This window comes from Palaemon carinicauda, chromosome 15 (assembly GCF_036898095.1).
Source record: "Palaemon carinicauda isolate YSFRI2023 chromosome 15, ASM3689809v2, whole genome shotgun sequence".
NCBI classification, from domain to species: domain Eukaryota; kingdom Metazoa; phylum Arthropoda; class Malacostraca; order Decapoda; family Palaemonidae; genus Palaemon; species Palaemon carinicauda.
This window is the reverse complement of record NC_090739.1, coordinates 70,913,366-70,926,910: the sequence shown is the minus strand read 5'-3', so window position 1 is coordinate 70,926,910 and position 13,545 is coordinate 70,913,366. Positions and strand designations below refer to the sequence as shown.

General features: G+C 40.5%; 1 protein-coding gene across 1 annotated transcript in view; it reads left to right on the top strand.

Annotated features, from left to right (window-relative positions):
- Positions 1-8,502, top strand: part of LOC137654661 (histone H2A deubiquitinase MYSM1-like) — a 55,725-nt gene extending 47,223 nt beyond the window's left edge. Inside the window, exon 3 of the mRNA XM_068388508.1 lies at positions 6,087-8,502. Coding sequence (XP_068244609.1) covers positions 6,087-8,300 — 2,214 coding nt within the window. The 3' untranslated portion in view covers positions 8,301-8,502. The remainder of the gene's footprint in view (positions 1-6,086) is intronic.
- Positions 8,503-13,545: the final 5,043 nt, after the last annotated feature.

The window sequence follows — 13,545 nt, the reverse complement described above, 5'->3', positions numbered from 1 at the left end:
TATTATAAACTTATTAAAATTAATTTTTATATTTGTTTATATGCGACCTTTCCTAATAGTAGGCGGTCTTTTCTTGGAACCGAAGTTAATTAACATTGAGCCCGTCATTTCGTTTTTACCTGTTTACCTATTTTAATGTTTTTGAAAGAATTTCTTTGATAGTCTCGTACTGTTTTCAAAGTTGAACTAACGTTTTGTTTTGTCTCTGCAGTTGTTGACGTTCAGAATGTTCAACTTGCGCTCTATCGTTACGATAGAGAGAGAGTATTCACGGTTTCACGTTGCAGTAAGAGTAAACCGATTCGAGCGTTTTGTTCATTCTTTCTTAGCTTAAATGGTTTTTAATTCTAATAAAGGAACTTTTTATTTGGGAAATCTTTCAGTTTTTTTCCTTTAACAATAATATGTTTTAACGATATATATAATTGGGCTCATCTCTCAGGTTCTAAGTCAAGAGAGAGAGAGAGAGAGATAGAGACGGAGGGAGGGAGAGGAGGATAAACGTTTCGTTCAAGCGGGTAACGTTGTTATCGTTTTTGCTCTTCTCCCTAGTCTCTTTAGGGGAAGAAGGTAAACGTTTCTAGAGTTTTATTCTTGTTCCCAGGCTTTATGCGGTGAGAGATTTTAAACGTAGTTTATTTGATCTAGTGTTTAGTCTCTTTTCCAGCCACTGAATTATTTATCTTTCATTATGTTTTTCTGTTACATTGTAATACTGTTTTCGCAATTACTAACTTTTAATGAAGGATAGAATTGCGTGTTTCAGGTACAAACCACTTAAAGTTTCGAGTTCAGTGAAATAAGTGCAAACAGAAAATCAAAAGTGATAAAGTGATAAGCGCAAAGTGTTTCAGTGTTGCGTTCGAGGGTTCGTCTGTTCGTGCCAGTTGTTCGCCTAGTCTGGGACCTCTTACAAGCTCCCAAGCCCAGGGGAGAAGTAACGTCGAAGGTCTTATGGGTTCATCAGGCCTTGATCGACGAACAGACGTTTCCCTCCGTGGTTTCGGGTGTAACCAACTCACGTAGCCGACGTGATCACCCCACCCACACAAAGACGAGAGAGCCCATTTATTCCTCGTCTGCGGAAGAGGTTTCTCGCAGAAACCATGGACCAAATCTTGCAGCTTTTAAGTGCAAGTCGGTCCCTTCCGCGCAAGTCCAACTCCTAGGTGTAGCCATTAGCACTGGGTCAGTTCGGACTTGCTGCAGTACGACAACTGCACACCTCCCAGAGAGGCAAGGTGGTACCGCAACAGGCAGTAACTCCGTCTGTTGCCGCACCAGCTGTTTTAGACCCTCAGTCTCAACGGACAGTAGCTCCGTTTGTTGTTGTCTTTCATAGACCCTAGTGGTCCATGCTGCAGACTATACAGTCTCAGCTTGCTCCTTCATACAGGAGTATCATGCTGGAAGGTTGACAATGTAGCCTGTTAACCTACAACCCGCCGAGGTTGTGCGCTCAGCAGATACTGCGGCTGCCTGCTCCCACCCTCCACCTGTGAGAGCTCCAACTCCGATGCGCAGTCCACCCTGCCAGACGCATGTTCTTGCTGCGCCTCCTGCTTTCATGCGTGAGTTGCCGCATCGGGAGTTGCCGGGTTCCAGCACTATGAGGCAACCTCCTCAACCCATGAGGCAGGAGCCTCATGCTATGCGGCAACCTCCTCTACCCATGAGGCAGGAGCCTCATGCTATGAGGAGCCTCATGCTATGCGGCATCCTCCTCAACCCATGAGGCAGGAGCCTCATGCTATGCGGCAACCTCCTCTACCCATGAGGCAGGAGCCTCATGCTATGCGGCATCCTCCTCAAACCATGAGGCAGGAGCCTCATGCTATGCGGCATCCTCCTCAACCCATGAGGCAGGAGCCTCATGCTATGAGGAGCCTCATGCTATGCGGCATCCTCCTCAACCCATGAGGCAGGAGCCTCATGCTATGAGGAGCCTCATGCTATGCGGCATCCTCCTCAACCCATGAGGCAGGAGCCTCATGCTATGCGGCAACCTCCTCAACCCATGAGGCAGGAGCCTCATGCTATGCGGCATCCTCCTCAACCCATGAGGCAGGAGCCTCATGCTATGAGGAGCCTCATGCTATGCGGCATCCTCCTCAAACCATGAGGCAGGAGCCTCATGCTATGCGGCAACCTCCTCAAACCATTAGGCAGGAGCCTCATACTATGCGGCATCCTCCTCAACACATGCGGCATGAGCCTCATCCCTTGCAGCATGAGCCTCATCCCATGAAGCATGAGCCTCATACCATGCAGCATGAGCCTCATCCCATGCAGCATGAGCCTCATCCCATGCAGCATAAGCCGCATGCCATGCAACATGCTCTGCATACCTTACAGCATGCTCTACATACAGCATGCTCTGCATACCTTACCGCATGCTCCTCAGTCACACATCTTTGGTTGTTGCCAACTCACAAGACTGTCAAGCAGTTTCATAACGTTGCCTTCTGGTCTGCTGCTTTTGCACCAGTGAAACCCTCACTGAGAGAACTTAGCTTTTCTCGGATATGGTTCCTGTAGATGAGAAAGTGCTATTCTCCCTCCTTCTGATATTCCCTTGAGGACTCTGTCATTTGGAGAGGAGCCTTAAGCTGCTTAGCCTCCTATGGACTTTTATTTAAGCATAACATGCTTCCAGGGAGGGTAATGGTTCCGCTTCAGTCGCTAACCCCGTCTGTTGCCACACCTGCTCCCATAGACCTTGAGCTTTGTTGCAAGACATGCAGTCCAAGCTTAGTCCTTTTTAGAGGATTTTTTTTTGTTTACGGAGTCAGTGTGTCACTGGGAAGACGTTCAACAACCAGCAGAAGTGACTTGTTGTGACGCAGTGCGGCAACCTCAGCAACCCGATCAGGAGTTGTCTGTACGACCCAGACAGTCTAGACAGTTTCGGGTTGTCGCTGTACTTCCTCGCTTCCCCATGGTTGACAGTTCTCAGACTGTGCAGCAGTACCATGATCTTGTGTCCGGCTCCGTCAGACGACTGGCTTTTAAGAGCTCCCACAAGTCGTCGCTGTCTGGAGATTCTCAGATGGACTATGGATCTGACCAAGGAACTGGGCCTCCTGGTCAATTTTGAGGAGTCCCAGCTCGTCCCATCCCAGACCATTGTCTACCTGGGTATGGAGCTTCAGAGTCGAGCTTTTCGGACTTTTCCGTCGGCCCCAAGGATCTACCAAGCCCTAGAATGCATCCAGAGCATGCTGAGAAGGAACCGATGCTCAGTCAGGTAGTGGATGAGTCTAAGAGGGACACTTTCATCGCTGGCCCTGTTCATCGAGTTAGGGAGACTCCACCTCTGCCCCCTTCAGTATCATCTAGCTGCTCACTGGATAAAGGACATGACGCTAGAGACGGTCTCAGTTCCTGTTTCCGAAGAGAGGAGGTCTACTCTCACGTGGTGAAAGAACAGCTTTCTTCTCAAGGAAGTCTACCTTTGGCTGTTCAGAAACCCGACCGACGTCTCTTCTCGGACGCATCAGACACGGGCTGGGGTGCGACTTTGGACGGACAGGAATGCTTGGGAACATGGAATCAGGAGCAAAGGACACTTCACATCAATTGCAAGGAGCTGTTGGCGGTTCATCTGGCCTTGATAAACTTCAAGTCCCTCCAGCTTAACAAGGTGGTGGAGGTGGACTCTGACAACACCACAGCCTTGGCTTACATCTCCAAGCAGGGAGGGACTCATTCGTGGAAGTTGTTCTAGATCGCAAGGGACCTCCTCATCTGGTCAAAGATCGAAAGCTCACGCTGGTAACGAGGTTCATTCAGGGCGATATGAATGTCATGGCAGATCGCCTCAGCCGGAAGGGTCAGGTCATCCCCACAGAGTGGACCCTTCACAAGAATGTTTGCAGCAGACTTTGGGCCCTGTGGGGTCAGCCAACCATAGATCTGTTCGCTACCTCGATAACCTAGAGGCTCCCGTTGTATTGTTCTCCGATTCCAGACCCAGCAGCAGTTCACGTGGATGCTTTTTTGCTGGATTGGTCCCATCTCGACCTGTATGCATTCCCGCCGTTCAAGATTGTCAACAGGGTACTTCAGAAGTTCGCCTCTCGCAAAGGGACACGGCTGACGTTGGTTGGCTCCGCTCTGGCCCACGAGAGAATGGTTCATAGAGGTACTGCAATGGCTGGTCGACATTCCCAGGACTCTTCCTCTAGGAGTGGACCTTTTACGTCAACCTCACGTAAAGAAGGTACACCCAAACCTCCACGCTCTTCGTCTGACTGCCTTCAGACTTTCGAAAGACTCTCAAGAGCTAGGGGCTTTTCGAAGGAGGCAGCCAGAGCGATTGCCAGAGCAAGGAGGACATCCACTCTCAGAGTCTATCAGTCTAAAGGGGAAGTCTTCCGAAGCTGGTACAAGGCCAATGCAGTTTCCTCAACCAGTACCACTGTAACCCAGATTGCTGACTTCCTGTTACATCTAAGGAACGTAAGATCCCTTTCAGCTCCTACGATCAAGGGTTACAGAAGTATGTTGGCAGCGGTTTTCCGCCACAGAGGCTTGGATCTTTCCACCAACAAAGATCTACAGGACCTCCTTAGGTCTTTTGAGACCTCAAAGGAACGTCGGTTGTCCACTCCAGGCTGGAATCTAGACGTGGTCCTAAGGTTCCTTATGTCATCAAGATTTGAACCTCTCCAATCAGCCTCTTTTAAGGACCTCACATTAAAAACTCTTTTCCTCGTGTGCTTGACACCAGCTAAAAGAGTAAGTGAGATCCACGCCTTCAGCAGGAACATAGTTTTCACATCTGAAACGGCTACATGTTCCTTGCAGCTCGGTTTTTTGCTAAAACGAGCTTCCTTCACGTCCTTGGCCTAAGTCGTTCGAGATCCCAAGCCTGTCCAACTTGGTGGGGAACGAACTGGAGAGAGTACTTTGCCCAGTTAGAGCTCTTAGGTACTATCTAAAAAGGTCATAACCTTTACGAGGACAATCAGAAGCCTTTTGGTGTGCTATCAAGAAGCCTTCTCTTCCAAGGTCTAAGAACTCAGTTTCTTACTAATTCAGGCTTCTGATTAGGGAAGCACATTCTCATCTGAAGGAAGAAGACCTTGCTTTGCTGAAGGTAAGGACACATGAAGTGAGAGCTGTGGCTACTTCAGTGGCCTTCAAACAGAACCGTTCTCTGCAGAGTGTTATGGATGCAACCTATTGGAGAAGCAAGTCAGTGTTCGCATCATTCTATCTCAAAGATGTCCAGTCTCTTTACGAGAACTGCTACACCCTGGGACCATTCGTAGCAACGAATGCAGTAGTAGGCGGGGGCTCAGCCACTACATTCCCATAATCCCATAACCTTTTTAACCTTTCTCTTGAATACTTTTTATGGGTTGTACGGTCGGCTAAGAAGCCTTCCACATCCTTGTTGATTTGGCGGGTGGTCAATTCTTTCTTGAGAAGCGCCGAGGTTAAAGGTTGTGATGAGGTCCTTTAGTATGGGTTGCAGCCCTTTATACTTCAGCACCTAAGAGTCGTTCAGCATCCTAAGAGGACCGCTACGCTCAGTAAGGAAGACGTACTTAATAAAGGCAGAGTAATGGTTCAAGTCGTCTTCCTTACCAGGTACTTGTTTATTTTATGTTATTTTTGAATAACTAATAAAATAAAATACGGGATACTTAGCTTCTTTGTTAACATGTATGCTGGTCTCCACCCACCACCCTGGGTGTGAATCAGCTACATGATCATCGGGTAAGATTAATATTGAAAAATGTTATTTTCATTAGTAAAATAAATTTTTGAATATACTTACCCGATGATCATGATTTAATTGACCCACCCTTCCTCCCCATAGAGAACCAGTGGACCGAGGAAAAAATTGAGGTGGTGTTGACAAGAAGTACTGGAGTACCTGACCACAGATGGCGCTGTTGTGTACACCCCCACCTGTATAGCGATCGCTGGCGTATCCCGACCGTAGATTTCTGTCGGGCAACAGAGTTGACAGCTACATGATCATCGGGTAAGTATATTCAAAAATTTATTTTACTAATGAAAATAACATTTTTCAGAAATAGAATAGGGCTAAAAAATCTTCATCTGTTTTACAGGAACTTTTTGGTCCTAATTGGGGTCGAATTTCCAATTTTATTGCAACAAAAACACCAAGTCAGGTACGTAGCTTTCACAAAAAGTGGGCAGAAACTGCCAATATTATCCAGGAACCTCAAACATTAGATGACACGTATGTGATCATGCCCGGTGATACGGTTTGCATTACAACTGATTTGGAAGATCCTCTTGGTCTCATAGAAACAGCAACAACAACTGTAACAACAACTCCCTTTTCTCCCAAAAGAGAAAGAAGTTCCAGTTCAGAGAATAGGAAAGGAAACAATAATGACGTGTATTTTAGAGACTTCAGTTCCTCAGGGGATGTTTATGCGCCACCTATTGGTGAGGGATGGGAATGGGTATTTTCTAGTACTGGTCTAGTAAACAGTACTCAAAGTAATGAAACCAAACCCACTAAGAAGTCTAGTAGCAAAAAACAAGAAAACAGAAAAAATGTTAAAAAGAAGAGTCCTACCTCTATTGCCCAACCATTCAAGCTGAAATCTCCTTCAAAATCTCCCAAGAAAAAGAAAAAACTGAAGATTACCATTAGTGCAAAAAATGTACCACATGTCAGTGTTAGTCAGCCAAAGAAACTTGCAACCCGTAAAGAGAAAACCAGTTATGAGGTTGAGGGTTTTGCACCTTCAGTCTTAGAAGGGCAAGTGGTTCATCTCATAAAAGACGAGAGAGAAGAAGAAAGTGATGTAGATATTGATGTCAGTGATGATGAACAGTTAATGATTGTAGATAAAGTGCCTCAAGAATCAACACCATGTAAGGCCATTGAAGAATGTGTTGATGAAGAAAACTCTGAAAGTAAAGATTGTGCGAGTAGCAATGTTTTTGAAGAGGAAACAAAACAAGATATAAGAAAGCCCCAAACATTCATTTTTCCAACCCCAACTAAAGAAGTGGAGTTAGATTCTCAGGTTGTTACAGAGGAGGAGAAGAAAGTCCATTATGAGTACTTTGATGGCAGAGGTGTAAAGACCCCTGAAAGGTATTTACGAATTCGGAATTATCTTCTTAATTTTTGGAAACAAACTAAACCAAAATACATGAAAAAGACTTCTGTGCGCGCTGGTTTGAAACACTGTGGAGATGTTAATTCCATAGGTAAAGTTCATGAATACCTTGAAAAGATAGGTGCCATCAACTTTGGGTGTCCTGAAAGTAATTACTCAACTCCATTGGTTGTGGGCATTAAACACAAGGAAAAGGTATCATTGACTTGCAAGCCTGTTGTCAAAGTAGATCGTTCGGATATGACTCGTCAGAAACAGAAAAAGAAATGGGACTATCCGTTGAGCGAGGGTGGTGGTCTTACAATAAGCCATGATGAGTCTGGAGCAGTCATAGATGCTTGCCACATTCCAGAAGCACCCCGAAACCGTGTTGGAATTGGAGGTGGTCGTAGTGGCAATAGGCTGGAGCAATTCAAGTTGGTTCGTTGTTTAGAGCATGATCCTGACACTCCTGCGCCCTTTTCTGTCGTCATGCATGCTCATGCTCTTATCACCCTTGATTTGCATTCTCATACTTCATTAGCTGAAGTTATGGGGTTACTGGGTGGATATTATGACCCTGCAGCCCACATATTGTATGTGACAGTTGCAGTACCTACTCGGGCAGTCAGCTCTGGTGTGGAGTGTGACATGTGTCCAATATCACAGAGTACTGCTTGTACTACCATTCATGAAGGTGGTGTGCAAGTAGTTGGATGGTATCATTCACATCCAACATTCCCACCTAATCCTTCAATTCAGGACATTGACACTCAATCTCAGATGCAGCAGTGGTTTGCCCGCCAAGAAGCGCCATTTTTAGGCATTATAGTGAGTCCATTTTGCCCCACCAACCAGAATGAAGCATCTCATATAAGATGTATTGTGTTAGACAGACCACCTCATGGAGAATCTGAGTCAGAAGGAAAACCATGCCAGACACCTTATAAACTTTCATGGTCTGTCAGTGAAGTTATTCCTGGGGGATGGGAAGAAGTGTGTCGTGAGATAAGATCAGTAGTAGGAGGTGCAAGGGATGATACTATGGCCATTGACTGGCGTGGCGAGTGGAGGGGTCAGATTACTAATTGGGAAAAAGCTATATCATCCCTAAATCACCATTTACCATCACAGCTACATGGGCCTCTGCAAGCTGTACGAATGAAATTCCTGGCTGCTGTAAGAGAATATATGGATAGTTAAATCAGCTTATGTTGCATTGCCAATGCTATGAAATTTTAATACTTTTGCTTTAATATCTTTTTGGTTAAATAACATTAGATTTAATGGTTCAGATGCTGTGTGATTTGCATTTCATTGATATGGATTGTAAAACTCTTATTATTGTTATATAATTTAACCTCTTAAAGTTTTTGCTTTATCTTTTATATTGATGGATTTATGTATATACTATATATATATATATATATATATATATATATATATATATATATATATATATATATATATATATATATATATATATATATATATATATATATATATATATATATATATATATATATATATATACTTATACATACATACATACATACATACATACATACATACATACATACATACATTCTCTCTCAAAGGGAAACTTTTTTACAAGTAGGCCTATGATGCTGGTGTCTTATTATACTGTAAAATATTGATAATGGCAATTTCTATCGTTTACAGCATTTAGTAATTTACTGCTCATTTACAGCATGACTTCCTCTAAAATCTTTAAATTCTCCATGATATTGAAGAGAAATTTATCAATCATCTCTGTTTGGATGTTGTTTTAGTTTTAGATGATGGACACTTATTGGTTGTGATAATTTTAAAGCTCCCTCTATATATATATATATATATATATATATATATATATATATATATATATATATATATATATATATATATATAGATATAGATATAGATATAGAGATAGAGATAGAGATAGAGATAGGTACAAAATAAGAGCTTGAATATAAACAATTGTACTATAATGTTACAATCATTGCAGAATATTTTTTGGCCTATAAGGTTTGTCACAAAGTAAATGAAAATGAGAAAAAATTAGTCATTTAATTTCGCTAATTAACTGACAAAAGTATTCAAGCAGTAACTGGCAACATAGAATGATAATTACATGTATGTTGAAGGCAACAGCAAAGAAATAAATTAAGAAATTAAATTTTGATAAACTTTAGGTGTGACCTTAATTAAAAAAGAATTTGTAAGTTGTTACAGTTTATGGTATGTAATACTATTTCACTGTAAGTTAGCATGTTGGAACTTAATTTGCATGAGTTAGGAGCCCCTATGTGTATAGGAAAGGTTGGTAGCTTGATGGTGCCTTTATTCATATTAGTGAACTAAGTCAAACCTTCTTGGGCGTGACCTACAAAAAATCAAAGTGATTGGAGAATAGCTCATTTTACTGCATGTTGCAAGTACAGTAGGGTCCCGAATTATGCGAGAATTTGGTCGATTAATGACCTCGTGTAAATGGAAAATCGCGAATTTCGAAACACACAACTAACAGAAATAATTCCATTGTGGCCATGGCAACCAGCAATTTGCCTATTCAAATGTGTTTACTACCCATTTCCAATACTTTCTTTGTACTATACTGTATTTCTTTATAATATCAAATTGTTTTTGTAAATAAATAAAACATTTAATATACTTTAAAGTTCTAATAACTTGAAAAATGGTTAAAATTATAACCAGGATAGGTGTAAACACCATATATTTCCCGTTACAACACAACCGAAAATACAGACAAATTTTAATGTTTGTCATATCTATTGTATAATACAACTGGTGAATAGCAAAACCATCACTCTATAGACTAGCTTGTTGTATGATTGAAAATCCAGAATTATCAAAATAAAGGCGATTTTATATCATGCGCTTCCTAAACACGCTAAAAAGCAGAATAGAAAACGACAACCAATGTTTTGTTTACGTTTAACTCTGATCACAACGAAGAAACAGACGCATTTATACATCTGTGTTTTTGAATTGACAGCAATTTTACCAAGTATAGATTATATGTTGAATTTGTTATTACCAATGTTCTAATTATTCTTTATTAGAACTTTCAAATAAATGAAATGAATGCCATTTATGAAATGTTTTTCTTTATGATGCCGCCTGAAACGGAAACCTTCCATTTGTTTACGCTCCATCTTCGATCATAATAAACAAACGAATGCATTAAACACACATGATCTAAGTCATAACTAATGATATTACAAACATTTAGTAAACATTATGTTATTACAAATATTTTACTTACCGTATCCATATAAATTCCTAAATTCGTAGCAAAGCTGGAATTTTTTTTTTTCCTTATGCGTTTAATCCACAATAGCAAACTGCCGCTAATGACAGTGATAACTTACGATAATTCTAAACTGTTACGAAAGATAATTGTCTTTTCCATATCCAAAATACTTTTCCTAACTTCAGTTATAAGTCAACTTGTACCCACCTCAATTATGGATCCATATGCAAAAAAGGTAAAGAAGAAAGTACTAGGCCTATTTTTAAAGTCACCGAACAATTAGGTTACCGCTATAACGTTCGATGAGAGAGAGAGAGAGAGAGAGGGATGGTTTTAAAGTACTAAACAATAAATATGATAGGTTATAACACATTGGTGTTTATGTAATATTAACTGTATAGATGGTTTGAATAAGTTAAGAAATGGTGTAAACAATTCTTTGTTATTGTATTCGCGAGGAAGCTAGACATCAGCTGATGTGATCACAGCCAAAGTAAAACAAAAATAAGTTAGCAATACTCGATTTTTAAAACACACCCGAAATTTTACAACATAAGTACATGTTTTATTATAGCGCAATTGACATTTAAAGAGTAAAAATTTTCTGGAATAGAATGGTGTTTCCTAAAAAATAGTGGTTTGCGGACGAAATCGGTTATCGTATTTTAAGCTATGATTGAAATGGATGTATACACGGTATAATTTTTTCGTTTTGTAATTAATTGACACTTCAAGAAAACCGATTTTGGTTTCTTCATCTATTTGTAAGTATTGTATAACGAGAGAGAGAGAGAGAGAGAGAGAGAGAGAGAGAGAGAGAGAGAGAGAGAGATATTATGACGCAGAAGGTTACAGACCTAGAACAGGGGAGGATGAAGGTGGGTGGGTGGACTCGCAGGGGAGACGGTAGGAGACGGGGGAAGGGGGGATTTGGTTGCCAGTGGCTAAAAATAGATTCTGAATGACGGTAAAGGGAAAAAACGAATCCCATCGAATAAACAGAATAAGGAAAGGGAATAAGATCCAGAGGAATAATAGATATAATGGAATGAAAATGACTAGATGGTGTTAGTTGTGATAAGAATAATTTAGATATTTGAAATAAGAGTGTCTGAGGAGGTATAGAAGGAATTCGTGATAAATATAGAGGAATATCAAAGGATACAGTTAGTTTGCATTAAAGGGTTTGTTATCGTTTATCGGCAGTGAATAGCCTAAACTTCGGTAACGAGTCGTCAATATTTTGTCATATTTTAAACAGTATACATTTGATTTGCAAACATTGGTTTTGTAGAGTAGACGGTAAAATAAAATCTAGAGAGAGAGAGAGAGAGAGATTTCTGCCATCAAATCTCTCTCTCTCTCTCTCTCTCTCTCTCTCTCTCTCTCTCTCTCTCTCTCTCTCTCTCTCTCTAGATTTTATTTTACCGTCTACTCTACAAAACCAATGTTTGCAAATCAAATGTATAGCCTACTGTTTAAAATATGACAAAATATTGACGACTCGTTACCGAAGTTTAGGCTATTCACTGCCGATAAACGAACCCAGTCTACTCGTGAAAACCTTGAACGCCCAGAGGGAAAAATAAGGCTTTTAAATATACTGTACTAAACAAAAATAATGCTTTAATATACCATCATTAACACTACCATTACAATTATCGTAAGGTTGGAGAAAGATAAAGATTGCCGAGAACGTAACCACATATCTGTTTACATTTTGTCAGCTGGACTCGCACAGTTAACAGTTGATTTCATTGTTGATGTGGAATTTTATCCTTAAATAGGCTATTCATTATGAAATTATGTTAATGAAATGTAATGTTAATATTGTTTTGTAACATTTATTATAAATCACCGTATTTAGGGCTACCAATATACTTAAAAAGACTATAGATTTGATACATTTTGTAGTGCTTGACTCGCGAACTTTGAACAGCCTCGTGGATACAGAAAATTTATTTTTGAAAAATAGCGATCGTGGAAAAGGGGAATCGTGTAATTCGAACACGCTTAATTCGGGACCCTACTGTACTGAATGAAAAATGGATATGCTTATGTTCAAATACAAATCTTGATTTTATGAAGACTAAAGGGGTCTGCTGTACTGTAGTATGAAAAGCCAGTTTAAATTCCTTAGTCCTATTTGAGGGAAGTTCTTTGTTAGTCAAAGTCAAAAGTAGAAAATCTAAAATAAAATTACTTAAAAGAAAATCTACACTTTTCGATGTTCTTTGTCTAGCTCAGTTGTCAATCTATGAACCTCCAACCGCAGCATGTAATTATGATTATGGGTTATTTTACCATGCAACTCTATTTCATATACATTATGTGATCATTTTCCATAAGAGTACCTTGCCTGTAGTATATGTTGAATTTTACACTTTAACCAATAGTCAAAGGTTTCTGCAGCATCCTTTTGGACTTCAGCTACAGTCATTTTTGTTTTTTATGTTAAATCTCTCAACTACCTATCTGTCCGAATTCTTCTCTGATTTCCCCTTTATGGGTAATCTTGTGAGAATAGAAATGATTCAGTAGTCTTGTGGAAGTACTGAATCATCATCTCTTATTGTCACATGTGCAATCCATTTTAATATTTGAGTTCTCAGCCTTTTTTCTACTAAAAATTCATCATTATAATATCCTCAAATCATTCTCCAGCAATGAATTGTAACATTCGAAAATCACATCATATCAGATTCTCTCATTTTGCTTGCCAATGCCCATGTTTCTGTTGCATAGAGTAGTACAGTCCAGTATGTCTCCAAGATAACAGGAATGCTCTAGTACTTCTAAAACCTTTCTATTATCACAAGTATTCTTAAATCCTCTTATCTTGAACTATTGGCTATTTTTATATGTTTTGGATGTAGATTTTGTAATTTAGAGTACTTTTTTTGTACCATGTGTTACATTTTGTACACAATACATAGTTCACCCTCACTTATTTCTTTCAGCAACCATAGGGCCATTATCCCAATTTTACTTCCTTTGAAATACAGAACATGTCCTCAGCATGGAATTACTTAACGTGGTAGGTGATGACAGTTGGTGAGGGTAGCAAGTAGCTCCCCACCCCCCTTCCTGGCACACCGGTCGGTGAACCTGTAGGCCAACTGGGTTTTCAAGAGGAGGGGTGCTTTGGTCTCCTAATTTCAAAACAAT